The 26,128-nt window shown below is 41.4% G+C and overlaps 1 protein-coding gene across 1 annotated transcript in view; it reads right to left on the bottom strand.

The window, feature by feature from the left end:
- Positions 1 to 25,424: 25,424 nt before the first annotated feature.
- LOC124616005 (cytochrome P450 6k1-like) overlaps positions 25,425 to 26,128 on the bottom strand; it is a 63,983-nt gene continuing 63,279 nt past the window's right edge. Inside the window, exon 8 of the mRNA XM_047144215.1 lies at positions 25,425 to 25,779. Within this exon, the coding sequence (XP_047000171.1) occupies positions 25,613 to 25,779 (167 nt within the window). The 3' untranslated portion in view covers positions 25,425 to 25,612. The remainder of the gene's footprint in view (positions 25,780 to 26,128) is intronic.

Genomic DNA, 26,128 nt, shown 5'->3' with positions numbered 1-26,128 from the left:
TATAGTTTAATGTTAGTCAGGGCCATTCTTTTGTAGGGATTTTGAAAGTCAGATTGCGTTGCACTAAAAATATTGTGTGTCAGGTTAAGGACAGTCGTGTATAATTCTTCAAAGGGGACGTTTCACTTGTAACACTAACCAAAACGGCCTTGCTGTTGTGGTACTGCGAACGGCTGAAAACAAGGGGAAACAACAGCCGTAATTTTACCCGAGGGCATGCTGCTTTACTGTATGGTTAAATGATTATGGCGTCCTCTTGGGTACAATATGCCAGAGGTGAAATAGTCCCCCATTCGAATCTCCGGGCGGGGGCTACTCAAGAGGACGTCGTTATCAGGAGAAAGAAAACTGGCATTCTACGGATCGGAGCGTGGAATGTCAGATCCCTTAATCGGGCAGGTAGATTAGAAAATTTAAAACGGGGAATGGATAGGTTACAATTAGATATAGTGCGAATTAGTGAAGTTCGGTGGCAGGAGGAACAAGACTTCTGGTCAGGTGAATACAGTGTTATAAATACAAAATCAAATAGGGATAATGCAGGAGTAGGTTTAATAATGAATAAAAAAATAGGAGCGCGGGTAAGCTACTACAAACAGCATATTGAACGTATTGTAGTGGCCAAGATAGACACGAAGCCCACACCTACTACAGTAGTACAAGTTTATATGTCAACTAGCTCTGCAGATGACGAAGAAATTGACGAAATGTATGATGAGATAAAAGAAATTATTCAGGTGGTGAAGGGAGACGAAAATTTAATAGTCATGGGTGACTGGAATTCGACAGTAGGAAAAGGGAGAAAAGGAAACATAGTAGGTGAATATGGATTGGGGCTAAGAAATGAAAGAGGAAGCCGTCTGGTAGAACTTTGCACAGAGCATAATTTAATCATAGCTAACACTTGGTTCAAGAATCATAAAAGAAGGTTGTATACATGGAAGAATCCTGGAGATACTAAAAGGTATCAGATAGATTATATAATGGTAAGACAGAGATTTAGGAACCAGGTTTTAAATTGTAGGACTCTGACCACAATCTATTGGTTATGAACTGTAGATTAAAACTGAAAAAATTGTGAAAAGGTGGAAATTTAAGGAGATGGGACCTGAATAAACTGACTAAACCAGAGGTCGTGCAGAGATTCAGGGACAGCATAAGGGAACAATTGTCAGGAATGGGGGAAAGAAATACAGTAGAAGACGAATGGGTAGCTCTGAGGGATGAAGTAATGAAGGCAGCAGACGATCAAGTAGGTAAAAAGACGAGGGCTAGTAGAAATCCTTGAGTAACAGAAGAAATATTGAATTTAATTGATGAAAGGAGAAAATATAAAAATGCAGTAAATGAAGCAGGCAAAAAGGAATACAAACATCTCAAAAATGAGATCGACAGGAAGTGCAAAATGACTAAGCAGGCATGGCTAGAGGACAAATGCAAGGTTGTAAGGCTTATCTCACTAGGGGTAAGATAGATACAGCCTGCAGGAAAATTAAAGAGACCTTTGGAGAAAAGAGAGCCACTTGTATGAATATCAAGAGCTCAGATGGAAACCCAGTTCTAAGCAAAGAGGGGAAAGCAGAAAGGTGGAAAGAGTATATAGAGGGTCTTTACAAGGGCGATGTACTTGAGGACAATATTATGGAAATGGAAGAGGATGTAGATGAAGATGAAATGGGAGATATGATACTGCGTGAAGAGTTTGACAGAGCACTGAAAGACCTGAGTCGAAACAAGGCCCCGGGAGTAGACAACATTCCATTAGAACTACTGACGGCCTTGGGAGAGCCAGTCCTGACAAAACTCTACCATCTGGTGAGCAAGATGTATGAGACAGGCGAAATACCCTCAGACTTCAAGAAGAATATAATAATCCCAATCCCAAAGAAAGCAGGAGTTGACAGATGTGAAAATTACCGAACTATCAGTTTAATAAGCCACAGCTGCAAAATACTAACGCAAATTATTTACAGACGAATGTAAAAACTGGTAGAAAACGACCTCGTGGAAGATCAGTTTGGATTCCATAGAAATGTTGGAACACGTCAGGCGATACTGACCATACGACTTAGAAGAAAGATTAAGGAAAGGCAAACCTACGTTTCTAGCATTTGTAGATTTAGAGAAAGCTTTTGACAATGTTGACTGGAATACTCTCTTTCAAATTCTAAAGATGGCAGGGGTAAAATACAAGGAGTGAGAGGCTATTTACAATTTGTTCAGAAACCAGATGGCAGTTATGAGTCGAGGGACATGAAAGGGAAGCAGTGGTTGGGAAGGGATTGAGACAGGGTTGTAGCCTCTCCCCGATATTATTGTTTATTGTATATTGAGCAAGCAGTAAAGGAAACAAAAGAAAAATTCGGAGTAGGTATTAAAATCCAGGGAGAAGAAATACAAACTTTGAGGTTCGCCGACGACATTGCAATTCTGTCAGAGACAGCAAAGGACTTGGAAGAGCGGAATGGACAGTGTCTTGAAAGGAGGATATAAGATGAACATCAACAAAAGTAAAACGAGGATAATGGAATGTAGTCGAATTAAGTCTGGTGATGCTGAGGGAATTAGGTTAGGAAATGAGACACTTAAAGTAGTAAAGGAGTTTTGCTATTTGGGGAGCAAAATAACTGATGATGGTCGAAGTAGAGAGGATATAAAATGTGGACTGGCAATGGCAAGGAAAGCGTTTCTGAAGAAGAGAAATTTGTTAACATCGAGTATAGATTTAAATGTCAGGAAGTCGTTTCTGAAAGTATTTGTATGGAGTGTAGCCATGTACAATAAATAGTTTGGACAAGAAGAGAATAGAAGCTTTCGAAATGTGGTTCTACAGAAGAATGTTGAAGATTAGGTGGGTAGATCACGTAACAAATGAGGAGGTATTGAATAGGATTGGGGAGAAGAGAAGTTTGTGGCACAACTTGACTAGAAGAAGGGATCGATTGGTACGACACGTCCTGGGGCATCAAGGGATCACAAATTTAGCATTGGAGGGCAGCGTGGATGGTAAAAATCGTAGAGGGAGACCAAGAGATGAATACACTAAGCAGATTCAGAAGGATGTAGGTTGCAGTGAGTACTGGGAGATGAAGGGGCTTGCACAGGATAGATTAGCATGGAGAGCTGCATCAAACCAGTCTCAGGACTGAAGACTACAACAACAACAACATGTCATTTACTATACAGATTTGTATATACTGTGTTTTCTTAAAATTTTGTGGTAGTCAAAATTCTTCCAGTTATTTATGAGTTAAACCATTTGCGCACTGTCCCACTCATACCATAATACTTAAGCTTAACTAGAAGAATTTCATGATTCGCACAGTCAAAAGCCTTTCAGAGATCACAAAATATCCCTGTGGTAATGTTTGGTTACTGAGTGCACTTAATATTTGATCAGTGAAAACATATCATTTTCTGTTGAAGATCCTTTTTGAAAACCAAAGTGACATTTTGTTAGTAGTTCATTTTTGCAATTATGCAATGCTACTCTTGAATACATTATGTGATGCTACTCTTGAATACATTTCTTTTTCAAGAATTTTGGATAAAGCTGTCAGAAGTGAGAATGGGCAGTAGTTGTTAGTATCAGACCCATCCCCTTTTTTATGCAATGATTTAACAATAGTGTATTTCAGTCTATCTGGAAAGTGCCCTGTTTCAGTGGGCTACTACATATGTGGCTGAAAATCCTACTTGTGTGTTGGGAACAAGCTTTTAGTACTCTGTTGGAAACTTCATCAGTTCCTTGTGAGCTCTTATTTGTAAGTGAATTTATTGTTTTCCAAATTTCAGTAGGACAGGTGGGTAGAATTTCAATCGACTCTCGTAAGTATTGCTTCTTCCATATACTGCCTTGAGTTTTCTAATGAATAACTGCATCCTAATTTCTCTACAACATATAAAATGATTATTAAGATTGTTTTCTACTTACGACTTTTCATTGAGTTTGATAGAAATACAGTCTTCCTGTGCTCTCAGTTTCCCTTTTAACAATATTCCAAATTGGTTTATTTTTGTTATTAGATGTGCAAATCTCAGACATAATGACATACTTCTGGACTTTTTAATAAATCTTCTTAATACAGTGCAGTAGTTTTAATAGTGCTACACTGTTTCAGGATAATTACTCATCCTAGCTATCACATACATTTCCCTTTTCTGCTTATAAGATATTTTTATCCCTTTGGTAAGCCGTAAGTTTTGAGATGGTTTCTTACAATTATGTTTCACTGTTTTTCTAGGGAAACTGTTTTCAAATATACTTTCAAAGGCACCATGAAGTAGGTTAAATTTTAAATTAGCATCAGGTTCCCTGTACACCTCACCCCAGCCTAACTGTCACAATCATTCCCTAAATTTTTCGGTTGTTAAGTCCTTAACTGAATGCACTGTTTTGGAGGACTATTTTGCATTATGTATAGAGCTATGTCATATACTGTAACTAGCTGTGCAACATGATCAGACAGACCATTCTTAACAGGAAATTTGTTTATTTGATTAAATTTATCTTGGTCTTTAAAAATATTATCTATCAGCATGCTGCTTTCCTGTACCACCCTAGTAGGAAAATAAATAACTGATTTGAAATTGAAAGAACCAAGTAATACTTCAATGTGATGCTTTCTATCAGATTCTTTAAGATAATCTACGTTGAAATCCCCACAAACAATTATTCGCTTCCCTTTATCTGACAGACAGCACAACAAACAATCCAATTTTTTAAAAAATAACTGGAAATTTCCCAATGGGGACCTATACATGGCTACAATTATAAAAGTAACAGTATTTAGTTTAAGCTCACTTCTATATGGTAATCTACACAAAATTTTTAGTTTCCAAATTTTTCACACTATGACAGATTTTAACTTATATGTGACTCCTCCTCTCTCCATAGTGTCCCTACTTACATGTGCTGAAAGCTTATATCCACCTACATTTACCATTTCCATACCTGTGACGATAATGTTCGGACAGGCATAATACATCTGTTCCACCCTCAGTTTCTAAATCTTCTAACAAACAATGAGCTCATCTAATCCCCTGATATTCTGATGCAATATAGTAACATTATTTTTCACTGTGCTTTTATGAAAGTCTTGCGACATCCTAACATTATTTTTTACTGTACTGTTATGAGACTCTTGTGATATTTTAACATCTATATTACCTGCCCGTCTGAGCTACTGCTTAAGCTTAATTTCAAACAATGTTGAATGATTGGACACCGATCTTAGCCTAAAAAAGAAGTACTCCCATGAATTTCATTGCCTCCCCCCCCCCCCCTTAAAGGCCGGCCAGAGTGGCCGAGCGGTTCTAGGCGCTTCAGTCTAGAACCGCGCGACCGATATGGTCACAGGTTCGAATCCTGCCTTGGGCATGGATGTGCGTGATGTCCTTAGGTTAGTTAGGTTTAAGTAGTTCTACGTTCTAGGGGACTGATGACCTCAGAAGTTAAGTCCCATAGTGCTCCGAGCCTTTTGAACCCCCTTAAAGATTTTACTATCATCCCAGCCAATTTACCCCTCCCTTTGCTGTTAAAATGCAGGCCATGTCTTGTGAAGTTCCACCTATCAATACCATGTCATTGTATATACAATGTGGTAAACCATGTCTAGTATTTCGGCCTCTTCTTCACTGGTGGTACATAATGTGAGACTTTCCTTTATGAAGTGATTTGAGCTGCATAGTTAAACTGCAGGAATCTCCGTCTAAATTCCTTGTGTTGGGAGCTGTTCTTGATTCGAATTCTGGAATAGTTACTTAACCTTCTTTGCTGAAAGAATTATGTAATTATCAAAAGTGTTGTAGTCGGATACTTGTTGACTATCATTTGACACGCAGCTGACCTTAAGAGTTCGTGGAATGATATCTGATAACTGCTGATTAATATAACTTGTAGTCTGTCATCAATATCCATCTAGGATTCGTCCCGCGCTTTTGTTCTGGTGTTCGCCTTTGAAACAGATGTCCATAGTTCACGCCTGTGAGGTAATGCCAGAATTGGAGGTAACCGGTTTGAAATCTGGTGTTGGAAGAATTTTTACAGCTAGTATTTGGCCGGCAAGCCTTTGGGAAGGTATTTGCATGAAGTTACTGATTGCTACACTTTGCGCCAATGTCGTGCACTAGACTTCAAATCTCTTCTCAGGATTTCATCAAGTAAGGATGTGTGACACTTTTATGGTGATTCGACCATCAGATGTGGATGTTAAGCACTGTTTGGTGCTGTTCGACTAAGCTGTGTGCTGTCATCGAGTTTCACGTATCTCTTCTTTCATCATACATCACAAACACGAATTCACCCAACACAAGGACCAACTGTAGTCACATATACTCAGCCAATAAACGTAAGACATGACCTGCACACAAAGCAAGTGAAGGCACAGTTGTGCAAGGTTAGATGGCAGTACCTGCCCGATGGGTCCTCCAAACAACAGTGCATCACTACTCTGTTCTGTTCTTCTTGCGAAAGATTTTCAGTTTAGTGTTTCTAGTTTCTTCTTTTCTTCTGTCTCTTAAAATAATGACTTCAAATCGGATGTTTTCTGTGACGAATACTATCGAGAGAAAACGTAAGTGATATTTAATGTGAGAAATTTATAGTGTGGTGTTAAATCACTCTGTTACTAGACTCATATGGAGGTCAGTTGCTGATTAGGATACTGTAGCACGAATAATGCTGAATATTTCGAGCAGTACATGAAGCAGCCTGCTCTGTGTCCTCAGCTCGACGTCATAACGTCTCATATACAGTCTTACTGATTTACTGCTAAGACTGACTACCAGTTTCATATTTTGCTCTACTTGTCCTACAACGCCATTCTCTATACTGACTTCTATCTTTAAATGTCAAATTTGTTGTGTGGTTAATGCGGTAGTTTCCATTGCCTCCTGCATCCTCATGTCTATAGCTGTGCTTTGGATCTCTGCCCACTTTACTGGCCTGTTTTGACAAGCTGTTGCAGCATGAATGTGTCTCCGAATGAACTCTTTCGACTATGAGTGCAAGACGCCTCAGACATTGACTGCCTATGACTGCACTTTACTGTTTGTATTCGAAGCTTGTCCATCTGCCCTCAACTTCTTCCTTCTGATTCTCTTCTTCCCACCTCTATGCACTTCGTTTATTACAGTCATTAGCAAAAATCCCACATTCTCCTTCCAAATTTAGTTGTGTACCAAGGGTCTTTATAAACAATGTCTTTTACGGGTCCCCCCAAGAAAAACTCCAGTGGTGTCAACTCTGGAGAACGAGCCAGCCACGACACATCTCCTCCACGTCCAATCCAGCGATATGGGAACTGTCTCTGCAACTCATTTCCAGCCATCAGCGAAAAATGTGCTAGATACGCATCGGGTTGATACCACCTGCTAGGTGTACACACCACAATCAGTGTTCTCTCAACTAAATAAAAGCGCGAAATTTACAGAAGCAGTCAACCAGAAAATTTACATGGGAGGGAATAATGGTCCAGTGCAAACAGAAGTCCATACTGAATCTTCTCAAAGTTACATGTGTTCACGAAAGCAGTCCATCACATACTAAGTATTAGTTCGTTATTCGGCTGTATAGAGAATGACATGGTAAGGTGACCTACATTCCTGTACCACAACCGCTCTTTCCATTCGAATGGCTCTTGCTGTTAGTGGGAAATGTGAATCATTCCCGCCACAGGCCATGGCCACCGCACGCCACACACCCCTAGACAGAATCGTCTTAGGAAAAACTGGCTACATACATATTTAATAACTGTACTTACAATTAAATATTACGATCGCATTCTCAACTGGACAACATTCGACAATGCGTGGAATATCGTTAATACATCCTACTGACGGCTGTGGCTCTGGAAATAGAGATATCTGTATCATTCTTATGATCTGACATACTTTTCACTTTGCTATCGCAGTATTCCACGTTAAATCCATACCTTCCTTATGACTGAACATAGTCATTTCCTTTGCACATGTCGGGAAACACACACATATTTTATAAGCCTGATACTCATGGCGAACCTATCACGCACCCCCTACTACTAAGTATAATAGTTCGCCAGTAACTGATTGCCGGCGATACGAAATAATATTGACCGAAAATCAGCGATGGATGGACATGTCTCATAAGTTTTTCCTGCGAGTGGTACCACTGTGTCTTAGAAAGAGGTGCCTAATCGTCTTACAAACCGCCATATGTTAAAAAACACGATCGCAACGACCATGTTACTATCACAATCGCTCCTGGTTCTATAGGTGCACACAAGTATCCATGGTAAAACCTATACTGGCTTGGCATTACCTTCGAATGAAGTGGATTTTCCAGGCAAATACCGCTACAAAGAATATAGACGGTGATCGCTGGAGCGTATATTAACAGACCGAAAGGGCGGTCACAAGTCGCCGACTGTGTAAGCTCGTAATAAAATCACCGAATTTAGAAAGTGATTCGGCTAAGGAATGCAGTATGAAGACGGTATTTGCAGCTCCCTCATGCCGCTGCTAGATATTCCTCCAGTATTTGTAATGCATTCTGTCTTGGTGCCACGTCAGAGGTTCTGCAATATATCCACTGGATTATAGGCGATGGTTGATTGAGAATGATCACAAACGGCAGATGGTGTGCTGATTGAGGTCGTAAAGTGTATACAGGCTTTTCAGATGGCTAGTGCTACACTTTCCGGTAGAAATGCTGTCGGCGATACGGAATCAAGTCTTTCCATTCCACTACATACCTGCGTTGGATCCTATGGAGAATTCTTTTAATGATTACAGCCACTAGTGAATCATATTTTGGCACTCCCATATCTCAAAAGGAGTCATCCTTTTCGAACCTATCTGCTACAGTAAAATTTTAGATAGTCCCTATGCCTCTTGTAACTGCTGCCATTTGTGTAGCTTTGCGCGTGAGATCTTTCCAATTTAAGTCAGAACTGAGGAGATGTCGGAAAGAGCTATATCTGCCACCTCCTGCAACCTGTGTAGAAACAGAATGACCTGACTTAGTGCGACAGGTCCGTGTTTTGACCATTTGGTGGAAATGGGAACATGTTGTCATAGCTCCGCCAACAGTGTACAATGTGTAATGTCAGCGCCAAACGAAGCCTGCTCCTGTAACATGAGGTAGTACAAAGAAAGGCAGTATAGGAACTGGGAGGAGGACGAGGATTTTGCTACTGCATTGTGGTGCGTCCCCAAACTACATGCAGATACTCCAGTCCATTGCAGATACACGTCCCTCAGGGCCCATTCATGTCTATCACCCCAACATGCTATCATCGTTATTATGTACCACCCAACAAAGAAAAATTACGACCTATAAAAATTTCACTAATTTCATCCGATAGGGAACTTGATAAGATTTTTACCACACCTCTCTCCTCCCAAACATCGAAAACAAATACTGTCTGCATGCCGGTATCAAGCACATGTGATGACCCTATTGAATATTCTGGTATTGATCCAATGTACAGATCAGTGTAAAGTTGCATCGCCTGTACTGTTGGAGGGTGACCATATCCGACAAACTATAAGTCGCAAGAGACACCCACTGTCACCATATGTTGTTGTTTGAAACCCTTTGTAGACTGCCATACGTTTTTTTTTTCCCCGCCACAACTTTGAGATTTGTGTCAGGTTCTAAAATGACATTAACACGTTCCGATCCATTGCTTCTCACAGAAAACTAAACGTCGCATAGTGTAAATCGTGTTGTTGCTACTGCTAACGTAACACACCACGCAGACACTGGATGATTTTAAATAAAAGACAATTGCAACATAAGGAAACTGTAAGAGTTTGGCAGGGTTGTGGAGCGTTTCCAAACTGCTGTTCAAAGGTGATGACAACCTCTATATTTAAACTCATCTGTCACAGTGGCGGAATAGCTGATGGCACTGCATTCTATTTTTACTGATTCCTCATGTTGCAGTCAGGTACGCGATCACTGTTTCAGTGCTAGCCATCCCCAGAAGGTGTTGCCCCTCCACCAAAACTCTCACTCCATCTCAAACAAGCGATGTCAGTCAATCATTATGTGGTAACCAACAGCGTACCAGTGGACAGATGAGATGGAAAAGACACCATCGATGTACTGCAATAATAAGCATCACAGTTGATAGCGTGAACAATTTTAGCAATTTTACAGTAATTTCAACAGTGATCAATGATGCAACAGCATGTTTCCCAGTTTCAGTGTCATCGCTAAACCACCCGTTCTGTACTTTGCGAGTATCATTGTGAATGTAGATAGATGACTGTGCAGTATGTCCATTCATTGTTAATTGTCGAACATATACATCACGAATGTATACCAGACAGCGCTCTACATATTTCTATCACCTCGAGCATAGTGCATAATTTATGATCTATCTCTATATGCATGGGAGTCACAGGGCATTCTCGCAGTCATAGAATAAAATTAGAGACTGAAAGATCCCCTCACACTCTCCTTGACCAACCTGGTCTCCAGCGCCGTTACCAATTTAATCTGCAGCTGACCAGAAGTAGACCGCTACATTCCGTGTCTTGTGAATGAATGGAGCTTACCGGGTTCTCGCCTGTCTCAGTGCACAATATTTCTCCAGATGCGCCCATGTCGAGGATGTTAGCACCCCCTATCGGTGTGTAGTAGTAGATTTGAAAGAGTTGTGATGTAATAGTATACAGTTAAGAAGAACAAGAAATGGGTGACTTTCATGCATGATGGAGCTCCAGAAAGATAGATTTCGAAGAATTTTATGTAAATCACCTACGTTATCAATTTTGAAGCATTGTTCTGGTATGTGGGATCGGTACCAGGAGGGTACTGGTAAGAGAGAACATAAAAACACACGCGCCTAAGGCTACACGGTTCCGCACTTAAAACAGGCTATAATGTTACATTACTTCAATTTCTGACGTATCAGTCTTGTGGAATGCAGCGCTGTTAATATTCCATTGTAAGAAATATATTTCCATCACATGACATACATCCTTCTTGCAGGTCTATCTATGATAAACTGTTGTAACAGACTGTAAAATGAAAAAAAAAAACTACTTCCTTAAAATATCGATTCAGTGTGATACGTGCACAATGTAGCTTTCCAGAGATGTATAGCGTCCACTGTTCACATCCGATCGTAGTTCAGAAATTATACTATGCCCACATCAGTCCTACATAAAATGATCGTTAGTAACAGAGCTATCTTATAAGGAAACAGATAGTGCATAGCAGCAGCGTTGGACATGTGAAATTACACACCATGACGCCACTAACTCTGTAAACACCTATCGCTAACTTAGAATCATCTTAGTTATGAAACTGAAATGTCAATTTTATACCCAAGATGTGACAATGGAATGGAGTACATTGGATAAATCTTTGTGCCGAAACTGGAACATTTCATCACACTTGAGATGGAAGTGCTCTGATGACCGAGAGGTTTGCTGTTAACAATCGCAGTAGACAGTGCTCTAAGTCTCATACGGAACACGTGGTTGTATACAAGTCAAACGCAGGTTATGTCACGTGGCTGATGCATCCTGGCAGAACAGTGGAAAAAATGTTCAAATCACTTGCAACATCATCTCCCTCCCTCTCTAGAATGCATCATCACTCTGCCATTAAATCGTACCTCATTACAGCTCCATCTGAATCGATCGCTCTGTCCACTCTCTGTTATCCTTCAATGCATATGCATGTAAGTTTAGAAGCAGATGGTTCTCTGTTTTCCTGAAACACGTCAAATTCAGTACTCAGCTTGTATCACTGTTACCGCAGTAGACACACAGCAGGATGCTGCCTCAACGGAAAAAAAGTCTTCCCTGGTTCCCTTCGCTTCTATGTTGACGTTTCCTCAGATTCCTCTTCCTGTCACATACTTGTTCCCATGCACAAATCGTTCTGCGTCAGCAAGAAGACACGCAAGTACTTCCTATATTTCCCCCCATTTTGGTGTATATTTCCTCAATTTATACCTATCTTCACTAATTTTTCGCAATTCATTCGATTTTATGTCAGTTTTACCCATGTGGTCCTGACATAACCTCTCTTTCCGTGTTCTAAACTTATAGTACAGCAGCCAACACCTAGCGCAAATGGACTATTTTTCTGATTGGGAGGCATAGTACAGCACTGTAACCGATTGCATACACTCGGATCCACCCACATATTCCACATTTGCAGAGCATTTGCTCTGTTTTCTGTACGCCTGTGGGTGTGCATGTGTCACAGACACCTCGCAGTACCAGGTTCTCCCACTGATGGACCCAGCTTCGAACATAGAACATGTCTTCGGACGTAACACTTGGTTGGTCCACCTGCAAGCGATATCCTCGATGTTACGTGTGCCGGATCCGCCTTTGAACATCATTCTGGATATGTACTGCGCGGCAGATCCTCATTCGAATGTTAACTCAGATGTGGTAAATTGTGGATCTGCATCCTAACATGCTCTGTACATTGTGCATCTAGAGATGAGCATAGAAAGCAAATAAGGAAGCAGTTTAGGACCGGACACAGTAACGACTTTGTACCCAGAGGAAATGAGCTCGCCTTTGTACAACAGTTCAGACAGTGTCTTTGGTCCGCTGAGGGCGGTCTGGACACACATCGGTAGTGGATGACTTGTGACTGTCAGCTGCGGTGGATGACCGCCTGACCTTGTGGGAAATATCTAGTGCTGCGAGGAGTGTATACAGTGCATGGGCTTATGCTGCCTGTCTTTGCGCTATATGTACGAGTGTCTCTCGGTCGATAGCTATATGCATGAAGCAAATGGGGCGATTTTGTATGGCGCAGGATACGAATTGTATGTTTACTACATCGATGTGGTACGTGGAGATCGGTTTCATGCTGAGATATTCAAGCTTTCGTCCTCAGTGGCAGAACGATCTCTAGGCCACTTTTGCAGGGTTTAACTGTCAGTGCACTGTGGCGATCTGTACAAAATAGTTTTGCCACTGAAAGTCTCGTTTGCAGAAAGAAAAAGGCGGACAGTGCTTCCACACCAGCAGCATTAGTAATTTGGTGAGTAAATTCAGTAAGAGCCGATCAGAATGCTCCATTCATTTGCAAGACATTCTTTGTGCTGGGACATAAGAGCTTCTACATAGCAGTGAGAATGTTTGCATTTCGGAGATGTTTGTTGAAAGCGGGACTTAACGATTTCCAGGATGGACGGGGTGCCACGTTGGGACCACCAGGAGGGGTGCATTCGGCGTTATTCTGGGCTATTTTCGTAAATAGGTCCTTTTAGACAAGAATTTCCATGGAGACAAGCTGAGACATCGTGAAAGCGCCTACAAAAGCGACTGTTAACTGTTTCTATGGCACATTACGATTTCCGAGAGGTAGAGTTTGCTCTTATTTACATAGACATGTGACAGCAGTATAACACTGGCGATCATTTAGCTGCATCTGCAGGGGTGAGCCGCTACGCAAACATCTCAAGCTGGACCCACAGCTCTGAAAGCTACATGTCAGCCAGAGTAAATACGCGCACAGTTAGATGCATCCTGCATGTCCCATTAGGATCGCTAGGAACAATGCACCCTGTACTATTCTGGGATGCATTGCAATAGATTTCTATACCGTGTTCAGTGAGAGCAACTTTGCTGTTATTTACATAGCCATGCGGGATCAGCCGAGCAGTCTGAGGCGCTGCAGTCATAGACTGTGCGGCTAGTCTCGGCGGAGGTTCGAGTCCTCCCTCGGGGATGAGTGTGTGTGTTTGTCCTTAGGTAAATTTTTGGATAAGTAGTGTGTAAGCTTAGGGACTGACGACCATAGCAGGTAAGTCCCATAAGATTTCACACACTTTTTTTTGGTTATTTACATAGACATGTGACATCAGTATAACAGTGAGAACATTTTATCTACACCTACGATGGTGAGTCGCTCTGCAATTAATTGTTTGCTGCACTGCAGGTAGAAAGGCATTGCACCAGCAATGGAAAACACATGCGCGTGGCCCAGAGGCGTTTCAAATAAGGGACTGGCGAGAGCGCACCATCTGACATGCGTGCCTTGGGACCTTTGTACGGAAGAGTTTGCTGATATGTTGCAGTTGACGATAGTTCGAAAGCGTTTTTTACATGGAATGAGTGTTTGTGAATTGCATAATTTGCGGCTGTTTACGTGCTGTGAGCATGTTTGCATAGCGTTACACATACAGGTCATACAGAATTTCGCTGTTCGTCTGCGCCACATCATCGCCAATGATGGCAGCCATATCGAATATGTCATAACCGAAATCTGAATATCTGTAGTGACGTTTACATATTGAATGAAGTGTGTGCACGCCGTATTTTGTGACTAATTTACGTTTTTTTCATGTAGTTCAATAATTGTCTTCATGTGCAACTATCTCATGCAGCTTAGTAGAACACTAATACACTTGGAAATAATTTGCTACCGCATGATATCCTGGAAACTCAAAGTTCAACAAAAACAACTAACTCCAACTACCGACATGCCATACCTTGGGATCGCACCGTTTCACTAAACCTCGCACCTACAGATGCCTTATCTGGCTCATTCGTATCTCTGCCAATGCTGCTTGTACTTGTGCGTCTTACATATTTTAAAACTCACTGAAGTTCTTGTGTATGATGTTCAACACATTTCATTCTGCAACCGCCTACACTAGTCTACGTGAATATTTTACTAGCAAATTAAGTCCTCAAACTTCAGATGTTTCATAGATGCATCTTTGTAAACACGTATGAACTGCGTCAGGAAATCCCCACCGTCCTCACATTTATCACCTACACTCGGCCACTATCTGGACGAATCTCTTTCTCTTAACCTTCATACACCCCAAACCTTCTCTGAAGGTGTTTATGGCCGCTAGCGCTACCTGATCCAAGAAATCCGTACATAAATCTATCCGTCGTGTCAGCCATGTACTAATATTCCGTCTTTCCTTTCGTCTCTTCTCCACAAATATAAACTTTGTCGCATTCCCTTTCACCTCCTACGTATAGCGGCCAAACACTCGCAGAGAACTATTGTTTCCTTCCACCCACAAAATCGGCACAGTACTCTTGCCACCTGCATTACTGCGTTATTACTGAACACGGCCGTTGTCACTTGTGCTTGCTGCTCAGGCCATTGCCTTTGTGTCATACAGTTACAGTTTATGAGTAGTCCACTTCTGACCATATTTTATGTAGTACTGGTAGCTGTTTTTCTCAAACCTATACACCATATCTCCAGACTGTAGGACTACTTTCTAATCAAGGAGACTTTTCCGCACCGTTTGTGCACCTGAGCATATCTCCTCCCTCTTACAGCTCTGTTAGCTGAATCACTACACAGGACTCTATTTATTTCATATTTGTTCTTGACTAGTTTTTCAGTTCAGTCGGCACCACTTTTCTATTTACATTCATTCTTTGCAATTCGACCTGATCAGGTTCCATATTCGGGTCAAACTTGTATATAACTTGATAACTTTTTGAAGCAGTCATTTGACTGGGTGTTGTGTGATGTCCTTAGGTTAGTTAGGTTTAAGTAGTTCTAAGTTCTAGGGCACTGATGACCGTAGATGTTAAGTCCCATAGTGCTCAGAGCCATTTGAACCATTTTTTGAAGCAGTCATTAGAATTGTTTTCACTCTGGCTTATGTTCGTGGACAGTTTTATTTCTTTCATTTGTATACACCATTGTATGGCATAGAAGGTGACACATGTGTTGCATGTTCGTAATAAGTAAGACATTTAACCGGAGCAAACAGTATGCTGGTATACAGGGTGATTCAAAAAGAATACCACAACTTTAGGAATTTAAAACTCTGCAACGACAAAAGGCAGAGCTAAGCACTGTCTGTCGGCGAATTAAGGGAGCTATAAAGTTTCATTTAGTTGTACATTTGTTCGCTTGAGGCGCTGTTGACTAGGCGTCAGCGTCAGTTGATGCTAAGATGGCGACCGCTCAACGGGAAAGTCAACCGTCACAATGTCTGTATATGGGGCACTGACAATCCGTGGGAAACAACTCAGTATGAACGTGACTCGCCTAAGGTGAACGTTTTCTGTGCCATTTCAGCCAATAAAGTTTTTGGTCCCTTTTTCTTCGAAGGTGCTACTGTAACTGGACTACAGTATCTGGAGATGTTAGAGAATTGGCTGTTCCCTCAGCTCAAACATGAAGCACAATAATTCATATTTCAGCAGGATGGAGCGCCACCACATTGGCACTTATCTGTCTGTAACTACCTGAACGTCAACTACCCGAGGCGATGGATCGGCCGCCAGGCAGCCCGTGACAGAGCACTTCATCACTGGCCTCCAAGAAGCCCTGATCTTACCCCCTGCGATTTTTTTATGGGGGTATGTTAAGGATATGGTGTTTAGGCCACCTCTCCCAGCCACCATTGATGATTTGAAACGAGAAATAACAGCAGCTATCCAAACTGTTACGCCTGATATGCTACAGAGAGTGTGGAACGAGTTGGAGTATCGGGTTGATATTGCTCGAGTGTCTGGAGGGGGCCATATTGAACATCTCTGAACTTGTTTTTGAGTGAGAAAAAACCTTTTTAGATACTCTTTGTAATGATGTATAACAGAAGGTTATATTATGTTTCTTTCATTAAATACACATTTTTAAAGTTGTGGTATTCTTTTTGAATCACCCTGTATTTTGAGATTTTGAACTGTCCATAATTTTCTTCCATTTTGGCTGCTGAATCTTAGTAATCTGTTGACAGGGGTTTCAAAACATACTTTACCTTTTGCTATTCTTTTAATTTTTCATATTTCTGAATAAAAATGTCATTGCTTTAATATGTTTCTTTATACTCTCTGCAAGATAACAAGATTCTTAAAATTCACATTATAGTCAGGTGATGTTTAGCAGCTGAGAGAGTTTGCAGCTTGGTACACTATGTGATCAAAAGTATCCGGACACCCACACAAACATACGTTTTTCATATTAGGTGTAGTGTACTGCCACCTACTACCAGGTACTCCGTATCAGCGACCACAGTAGTCATTAGACATCGTGAGAGAGCAGAATGGGGCGCTCCACGGAACTCACAGACTTCTAACGCGGTCAGGTGATTTGGTGTCATACGTCTGTATGCGAGATTTCCACACTCCTAAACGTCCCTAGGTCCACTGTTTCCGATGTGATAGTGAAGTGGACACGTCTGTTGACTGACAGAGACCGCCGACATTTGAAGAGGGTAGTAATGTGTAATAGACCGACATCTATCCAGAACATCACACAGGAATTCCAAACTGCATCGGAATCCACTGCAAGTACTATGACAGTTAAGCGGGAGGTGAGAAAACTTCGATTTCTTGGTCGAGCGGCTTCTCATAATTCACACATCACGCTGGTAAATACCAAACGACGTCGCGCTTGGTGTAATGAGCGTAAGCATTGGACGATTGAACAGTGCAAAAGAGTTGTGTGGAGTGACGAATCACGGTACACATTATTGCCATCCGATGGCAGGGTATGGGTATGACGAATGCCCGATGAACGTCATCTACTAGCCTGTGTAATGCCAGCAGTAAAATTCGGAGGCGGTGATGTTATAGTGTGGTCGCGTTTTTCATGAAGGGAGCTTGCACCGCTTCTTGTTTTGCCTGGCACTGTCACAGCACAAGCCTACACCGACGTTTTGAGCACCTTGTTGCTTCCCAGTGTTGAAGAGCAATTCTGGGATGGCGACTGGATCTTTCAACACGATCAAGCACCTGTTGATAATGCACGGCCTGTGGCATAGTGTTTCTTTTTATTGTTTTATTCTCATCATTGGTCTTCTGACTGGTTTGATGCGGTCCGCCACAAATTCCCTTCCTGTGTTAAAATCTTCGCCTCAGAGTAGCACTCGCAACCTACGTCCTCTGTTATTTGCTGAATGTATTCCAATCTCTGTCTTTCTTTACAATTTTTGCCATCTACAACTCCCTCTAGTACCATGGAAGTCATTCTCCCATGTCTTAACAGATGTCCTATCATCCTGTCCCTTCTCCTTATCAGTGTTTTCCACATATACTTTTCCTCTCCGATTCTGCATAGAACCTCCTCATTCTTTACCTTACCAGTCCACCTAATTTTCAACATTCGTCTGCAGCACCACATCTCAAATGCTTCCATTCTCTTCTCTTCCAGTTTTCCTACAGTCCATGTTTCACTATCATACAGTGCTGTACTCCGGATTTACATAATTAGAAATTTCTTCCTCAAATTAAGGCCGATATTTGATATTAGTAGACGTCTCTTGGCCAGGAATGCCTTTTTTGCCGTAGCTTTTGATGTCCTAATTGCTCCGTCCGTCATTGTTTATTTTACTGCCTAGGTAGCAAAATTCTTTAACTTCACCTATTTCGTGACCATCAACCCTGACGTTAAGTTTCTTGCTGTTCTCGTTTTTACTACTTCTCGTTACCTTCGTGTTTCTTCGATCTACTCTCCGTCCATACTGTGTACTCATTAGACGGTTCATTCAGTTCAGCAGATTATGGAATTCTTCTTCACTTTCACTCAGGACAGCAATGTCATCAGCGAATCGTATCATTGATATTCTTTCGCCTTGAATTGTAATTCCACTCCTGAACCTTTCTTTTATTTCTATCATTGCTTCCTCGATATAGAGATTGAATAGCACGGGCGAAAGGCTACATCCTTGTCTTACACTTTTTTTAATACGAGCTCTTCGTTCTTGGTCGTCCACTCTCATTATTCCCTCTTGGTTGTTGTAGGTATTGTATATGACCCGTCTCTCCCTATAGCTTACTCCTATTTTCCTCAGAATTTCGAACCTCTTGCACCATTTTTCATTGTCTAACGCTTTTTCCAGATCGACAAATCCTATGAACTTGTCTTGATTTTTCTTTAGTCTTGCTTCCATTATTAACAGCAACGCCAGAGTTGACTCTCTCGTGTCTCTACTTTTCCTAAAGCCAAACTGATCGTCGTCTAGCGCATCCTCAATTTTCTTTTCCAGTCTTTCATACATTATTCTTGTAAGCAACTTGGATGCATGAGCTGTTAAGCTGATTGTGTGATAATTCTCACACTTGTCAGCTCTTGCCGTCTTCGGAACTGCGTAGATGATGCTTTTCCGAAAGTCAGATGGTATGTCGCCAGAGCCATACATTCTACACAACAACGTGAATAGTCGTTCTGTTGTCAGTTCCCTCAATGATTTTAGGAATTCTGATGGAATGTTGTCTGTCCCTTCCGCCTTATTTTACCATAAGTCCTCCAAAGCTCTTTTAAATTCTGATTCTAATAATTGATCCCCTATCTCTTCTAAATCGACTCCTGTTTCTTCTTCTATCACATCAGACAAATCTTCCCCCTCATAGAGGCTTTCAATGTATTCTTTCCACCTATCCGCTCTCTCCTCTACTTTTAACAGTGGAATTCCCGTGCGCTCTTAATGTTACCACCCTTGCTTTTTGATGTGTTGGTAAATGTGCCAACACCTTGTAGATAGAGTAGGCCGAGATGCACGCTATCTAACTCAGACGGGCGTGAATTCTGGAACAGGATAAGTAGTGAATTCTAATAAGAAAAGTATGCAGCTCCTCGAATACTTAACTTTTATCTATCCTTGTTGGTACATCGCTCTTGATAATACAAATAAGACTATCTTCAGATACGGTTAATGGCGCCTTGCTCGGTAGTAGCCATGGACTTAGCTGAAGGCTATTCTAACTGTCTCTCGGCAAATGAGAGAAAGGCTTCGTCAGTGTAGTCGCTAGCAAAGTCGTCGTACAACTGGGGCGAGTGCTAGTCCGTAACTCGAGACCTGCCTTGTGGTGGCGCTCGGTCTGCGATCACACAGTGGCGACACGCGGGTCCGACATGTACTAAATGGACCGCGGCCGATTTAAGCTACCACCTAGCAAGTGTGGTGTCTGGCGGTGACACCACACTTTTAATGTCACCGAAGGTTGTTTTGACTTTCCTATATGCTGAGTCTCTCCTTACGACAATAATTACTTTTTCGATGTCTTCACATTTTTCCTGCAGCCATTTCGAGTTACCTTACCCACACTTCCTATTTATTTCATACCTTGGCAACTTGTATTTCAGTATTCCTAAGTTTCCCGACGCATTTTTGTACTTCCTTCTTTCATCAGTCAACTGGTTACCCATGGTTTCCCATGGTTTCTTCGCAGCTACCTTCTTTGTAGCTATGTTTTCCTTGCCAACTTCTCTGATGGCCCTTTTTAGAGATGTCCATTCCTCTTCAACTCTACTGCCTACGGAGGTATACCTTATTGCTGTATCTATAGCCTCAGAGAACATCAAGTGTATCTCGTCATTCCTTAGTACTTTCGTATCCCACTTCTTTGCATTTGCTTAAACTTCAGCCTACTCTTAATCACTACTATATTGTGATCTCAGTCTATATCTGCTCCTGGGTACTCTTTACAACCCAGAATCTGATTTCGGAATATCTGTCTGGCCTTGATGTAATCTAACAGAAATCCTCTCGTATCCGGGAGGACGACGGTTCAATCCCGCGTCCGGCCATCCTGATTTAGGTTTTCCCTGATTTCCCTAAATCGCTTCAGGCAAATGCCAGGATGGTTACTTAGAAAGGGCACGGCCGATTTCCTTCCCCATCCATCCCTAATCCGAGCTTGTGCTCCGTCTCTAATGACCTCGTTGTCGACGGGACGTTAAACAGTAATCTCCTCCTCCTCTTCTCGTATCACCTCGCCTTTTCCAAGTGTACCTCCTCCTCTTGTGATTCTTGAACAGGGTATTCACTATTACTAAGTGAAACTTATTATAGAACTCAATTAGTCTTTCTCCTCTCTCATTCCTCGTAACAAGTCTATATTCTCCAGCAACCTTTTATTCTACTCTTTCCCCTTCAATTACATTCCAGTCCCCCATGTCTATTATATTTTCATCCCCCTTTACATACTGTATTGCCCTTTCAATATCCTCATACACTATCTCTATCTCTTCATCTTCAGCTTCCGACGTCGGCATGTATACCTGAGCTATCGTCGTCGGCGTTGCTTTACTGTGGATTCTGATAATAACAAACCTGTTACTGAACTGTTCACAGTAACACACTCCCTACCCTACCTTTCTACTCGTAACGAATCCAACTTCTGTTATACGAGTTTCTGCTGCTGTTGATATTACTCTATACTCATCTGACCAGAAATCCTTGTCTTCTTTCCACTTCACTTCACTGACCCCTATTATATCTAGAGCGAGCCTTCTCATTTCCTTTTCCGATTTTATAGTTTCCCTACCACGTTCAAGCTTCTGATATTCCACGCCCCGCCTCACTGAACATTATCCTTCCGTTGATTATTCAATCTTTTTCTTATGGTAACCTCCCCCTTGGCAGTCCCCTCTCGGATATCCGAATGGAGGACTATTCTGGAATTTTTTTGCCAATGGAGAGATCGTCATGACACTACTTCAATTACAGCCCACATGTCCTGTGGATACACGTTACGTGTCTTTAATGCAGTGGTTTCCATTGCCTTATACATCCTTATGCCGTTTATCAGTGTTGATTCTTCCGCCTTTAGGGCAGTTTCCCACCACTAGGACAAGAGAGTACCCTGAACCTCTATCCGCTCCTCCAACCTCTTTGAGAAGACCGTTGTCAGAATAAGGGTGACTTCTTATGCCAGCAGTCTTCGGCCGTCAACGCTGATTATTAATCAAAATTTAAGCAGCAGCTGGATTCGTAGTCGGGACCTAAGACGTTTTGATTATGAATCAAAGTCGCTACCCGTGGACGAATGGTTACATGACAATAATATCCCTGTAATTGACTGGGCTGCACGGGGTCCTGACCTGAATCCTATAGAACACCTTTGAGACGTTTTGGAACGTCGATTTCGTGCCAGGCCTCACCGACCGACATCGATACCTCTTCTCAGTGCAGCACGTCGTGAAGAATGGGCTACCATTCCCGAAGAAACCTTCCAGAACCTGATTGAACGTATGCCTGCGAGAGTGGAAGCCGTTATCAAGGCTAAGGTTGGCCCAACACCCTATTGAATTCTAGCATTACCGATGGAGGGCGCCACGAACTTGTAAGTAATTTATAGGCAGGTGTCCGGATACTTTTGATCACATAGTGTATGTCTTGAACTGATGAGTGACCTTCCTGTAGGGGTTGTGAGTTTTAGGGTGAAATCGCTGAGATGTGTGGATCTACTGATCTGTTTATCACCTACAGAAATAAAAGATTTGATAAACAACTTTCGTATTCTCTCTTGAAATTTTGCTGATTTATGTGATTTATCTTTCTTCATACAATAAACATAATTTTTTAAGACGAAACTATTAACTTATACTAATCCTCGTCGCACATGATCATAGCTGACTTCCATTTGTCAGCTATTGATCGTAGCGCCACGCCAACAGTCGGAAATGATATCTCATCTGTTCTGCATTTAATGTCAACCCTGTTGTCTTGCTAGGGTTATTTTAATTCTTCTACTACTGTACAATCGTCAAACTGAAAGCTTAGCAATCGCTATTCTGCATTCTACACCTCTTTACAGATTTCCCCTTGCTTCTCCGTTTGCTCTATGTCAAGCAGGCTATTCATTTCATTCAACTATTCTTATGTATCTCGCTTTCTTTCAGCGGGGACCTTAGACTTACCATCTGTCCCCACGCAACCTCATTTGAAGTAGGATGTCTGCTACAGTTTCTGATCCGCTGAAATTAATGTTAGCTACAAGCTCAGAAAGCTCTTGACCAAATCAGCACAAAATTTTATTTCATTATCTTATGTACTGTTGCAATGTTGGAGGCGCTATAAAACCCTGGCAAAAAATTAATTTGATGTTTAGTCTAGGTTTCAAAGAAAGATCAGTAGTATTGCAAGGCCCATTATGTCATAGTCAGAAAACAGTTTTCAGTTAATTCTGATCTCTTACCGTAACAAGACAGAATGAGTGTTTAATCATCTGTCATTTATTTTAAAGTTAATGTAAAATCCTACCCTTCATCCTGCTTGTGTAGGTTAATGCAAGATGCACTAGCTTGAAGTACACAAAGTTAATTCAGACCAAGGTAGAATCTGTGCCGTGCATGGCACACAGTGCAATTTTTACGTCACTTCTACTGTCATCCTGGCAAATGGTGGACTTCGTGCATTTCCTAGGCAAACTGTGTCATTTTGCCAATACTGTTTATTTATTGTAATTTCAGCCCTTAGGGCACTGCTGGTAATTGTGCCGCTTGCCACTCTCCAATAAAATGAATTGTATAAGTAGTAACAGATTTTTTAAAACAAATTATAAGACATAAAATTACAGTATATTTTAACACTTTAGGGAAGCAGCCTACTCACCCCAAATAGAATTCATATGCTTTCCATTGTGTGCCAGCCTAGTCCGCTGTAACTAGCTATGACGTCACAAATGTTGCGCAATACCTTAAAAGTAAAGTAAATGATCTGAAAAGTTAATAGCATATCAGGAGTGATGCTAAAATAATAATGTGTTAAGTTCCCAGTTCAGTAACTTTAATAGTTTTCGAAATTTGGGCGTTTTACATAAAAATCATTGACGCAGCAGGAAGGAGCTAGAAACTTCAACATTTATATTCGGATTCCTTTTTCATTGTAATTTAGTGGAAACAGCATGCTGGATGTCACAAAGTAAAAATTTCGTTGAAATTCATGATTTTCTGATTTTGTATCCTAAGAGTAAGAAAGCAAGATAGATTAAGTAAGTGATTAGATAAAGCTACGATGTTTAGATTTAGGTAGAATGGAGATACGCTATAAGAACAAATATATGAGAAGTTTCCAAAATGTAGATATAAAACTATAGCTGTAGCGTCTCTCCAAAGGGCAAGTTCAGAGCGCATCTATTGCGTGCAGTGCAACTAAAATAATTCTCTCGCCAAAAGTAATTAGCCTAGCCACATCAGAATTTTATTACAGATACTTACCGGTGTGCTGATAGCACAATTAAATTGGGAGCTTCATTGGCCTTCAGCGAATGAAGCAGGTAATTATTTAGTAACTTGAAGTGGTGCTTTACAGGCAGAGCGGCTTGTCAGGAAGGCAAATGCTGTCGGCTGCGCCTTCGGCGGTCCGCACTGCGGCTATATAAATAATAGCTTTGTGAGCTAGAGCCAGGCCCCAGTTCTCTTCCAGGTTCCTATCAGAGCGCACTCAGTGTCGGAAGCCGCGTCGCGTTGCAAGGAACAGCCTTGGATGCCGTATTACATAACTCGGTATGCACGTAACAATGAGTTCATATTGGGGTAAAGTGTTAATTGCGGAACGACTCCAGTGATTTATTCTCAGTTTGCGTGTGTTGTATTTTCACGTGTCGCCGCAGGACAGACCTTCTATAATTACTAGCATGGCGTTTGATGAGTATTAACATCAAATTTTGGCGAGCATTCACTTTGAACATTTACATCGATAAAGATTATTGAACAGTTTCGTAATCTAGTGATAATACGATTTACGCAGTAGACTCTGAACAGCTCTGATAGTAGAATAGATGATAGTAGCAGTGCTTGGTAAAACATTTATCTGGAATTTTACGCTTTACCATTTTCAGAATGTAGTGAAAAATGTTATAGTAAACTGCATATACTATGAATCCCAGACATCCTACATCCTCAGAGTAACGAACTTCAGTGATCAATAACTTTATTTCTCCATCAGAGTGGGCACAGTGAAATTTAATTACAGGCATCACGTTTTTGCTAATCACTTTCTGGTTGCCAACATTGTAGTTAGAGAGCTTGTGTTGAGAACGGCAACAAATAATACAAAAAAATTAAAATTTTCCACCCGCCGCCCCACAGTTGGTAAAACAGAAGTTCAGCACACATGGTACCGAGAACATCATAAATATTACTGCTTCTTGGAAGTATGAAAATACGAACTTCAGATCCTACACATTTTAGACAACAGTTAAGTTATTCAGATTATTTCACTTTTCTGAATGTCTATTTCATAAAATCACCTCAAAATGCTCTTTTACGAAAGCATAGGTCTCTGTCTTCCTGATGTACAATTTCTATACCATAGAGGCATCTCAGCATCGCTATTGTCATCTATGGGATAGGTACTCAACTGGGAGCCAGTTGTATAAAGTAACCATTAGATGCCCGCATCTCGTGGTCGTGCGGTAGCGTTCTCGCTTCCCACGCCCGGGTTCCCGGGTTCGATTCCCGGCGGGGTCAGGGATTTTCTCTGCCTCGTGATGGCTGGGTGTTGTGTGCTGTCCTTAGGTTAGTTAGGTTTAAGTAGTTCTAAGTTCTAGGGGACTGATGACCATAGATGTTAAGTCCCATAGTGCTCAGAGCCATTTGAGCCAACCATTAGATGGCCACTGTGGTTTCCCTTTTAGAGAATATTACGAAGGGCAGTTGCAGTAGCAATCATCATCTTACAGTTTAAGTGAAATACGTAGTAGTGTGTTTATTTGTTAAAAATAAGTGCACAAAATGTGCTAAAAGTACAATATTGAATGTCAGTTGTCTGCATCTCACGCAATAGTAATTCAAAGAGTAAAGCCGTTGTGTAAGGATTATCTACGACCTACAATGCTTAATTACATAGACAACACAGAACACAGTAATTACAATTTCAGGCACCAATACTGATCACTTTGCTCGTGAAGATCATTCTTCTTTGTTGTCCTCCTAGAAACGCCTTACAAACTGAAGATGGATTCCACTTTTAGCCATGAGGATTGGAGACCGTGGATGGTAATGCAGGTTTGCTACTGTCTTCTGCGTGGTTCGCACGCTATACTTAGAGAGGATGTTCGTGAGGCCCACTTTGGTTTGCAACAGGCCCATCCGCATACCTGAAACATGTATACAGATCAAATTATAGAGCTGGGGGGAGTGATTTTAAATCAGCATAAACTGTACCTCCTCATTAGAAAGAAACTGCTTTTCTGTATCGTCCTGTCGTCAAAAGTATCCGGACACCCCCAAAAACATACGATTTTCATATTAGGTGCATTGTGCTACCACCTACTGCTAGGTACTCCGTATCAGCGACCTCAGTAGTCATTAAACATCGTGAAAGAAAAGAATAGGGCGCTCCACTGAACTCACTGACTTCGAACGTGGTCAAGTGATTGGGTGTCACTTGTGTCATAAGTCTGTACGCGAGACTTCCACACTCCTAAACATCCCTAGGTCCACTGT

The sequence above is a fragment of the Schistocerca americana genome, chromosome 5, assembly GCF_021461395.2.
Source record: "Schistocerca americana isolate TAMUIC-IGC-003095 chromosome 5, iqSchAmer2.1, whole genome shotgun sequence".
Classification (NCBI taxonomy): Eukaryota; Metazoa; Arthropoda; class Insecta; order Orthoptera; family Acrididae; genus Schistocerca; species Schistocerca americana.
The sequence above is the reverse complement of the archived record's forward strand: the minus strand, read 5'-3'. Positions and strand labels throughout refer to the sequence as shown.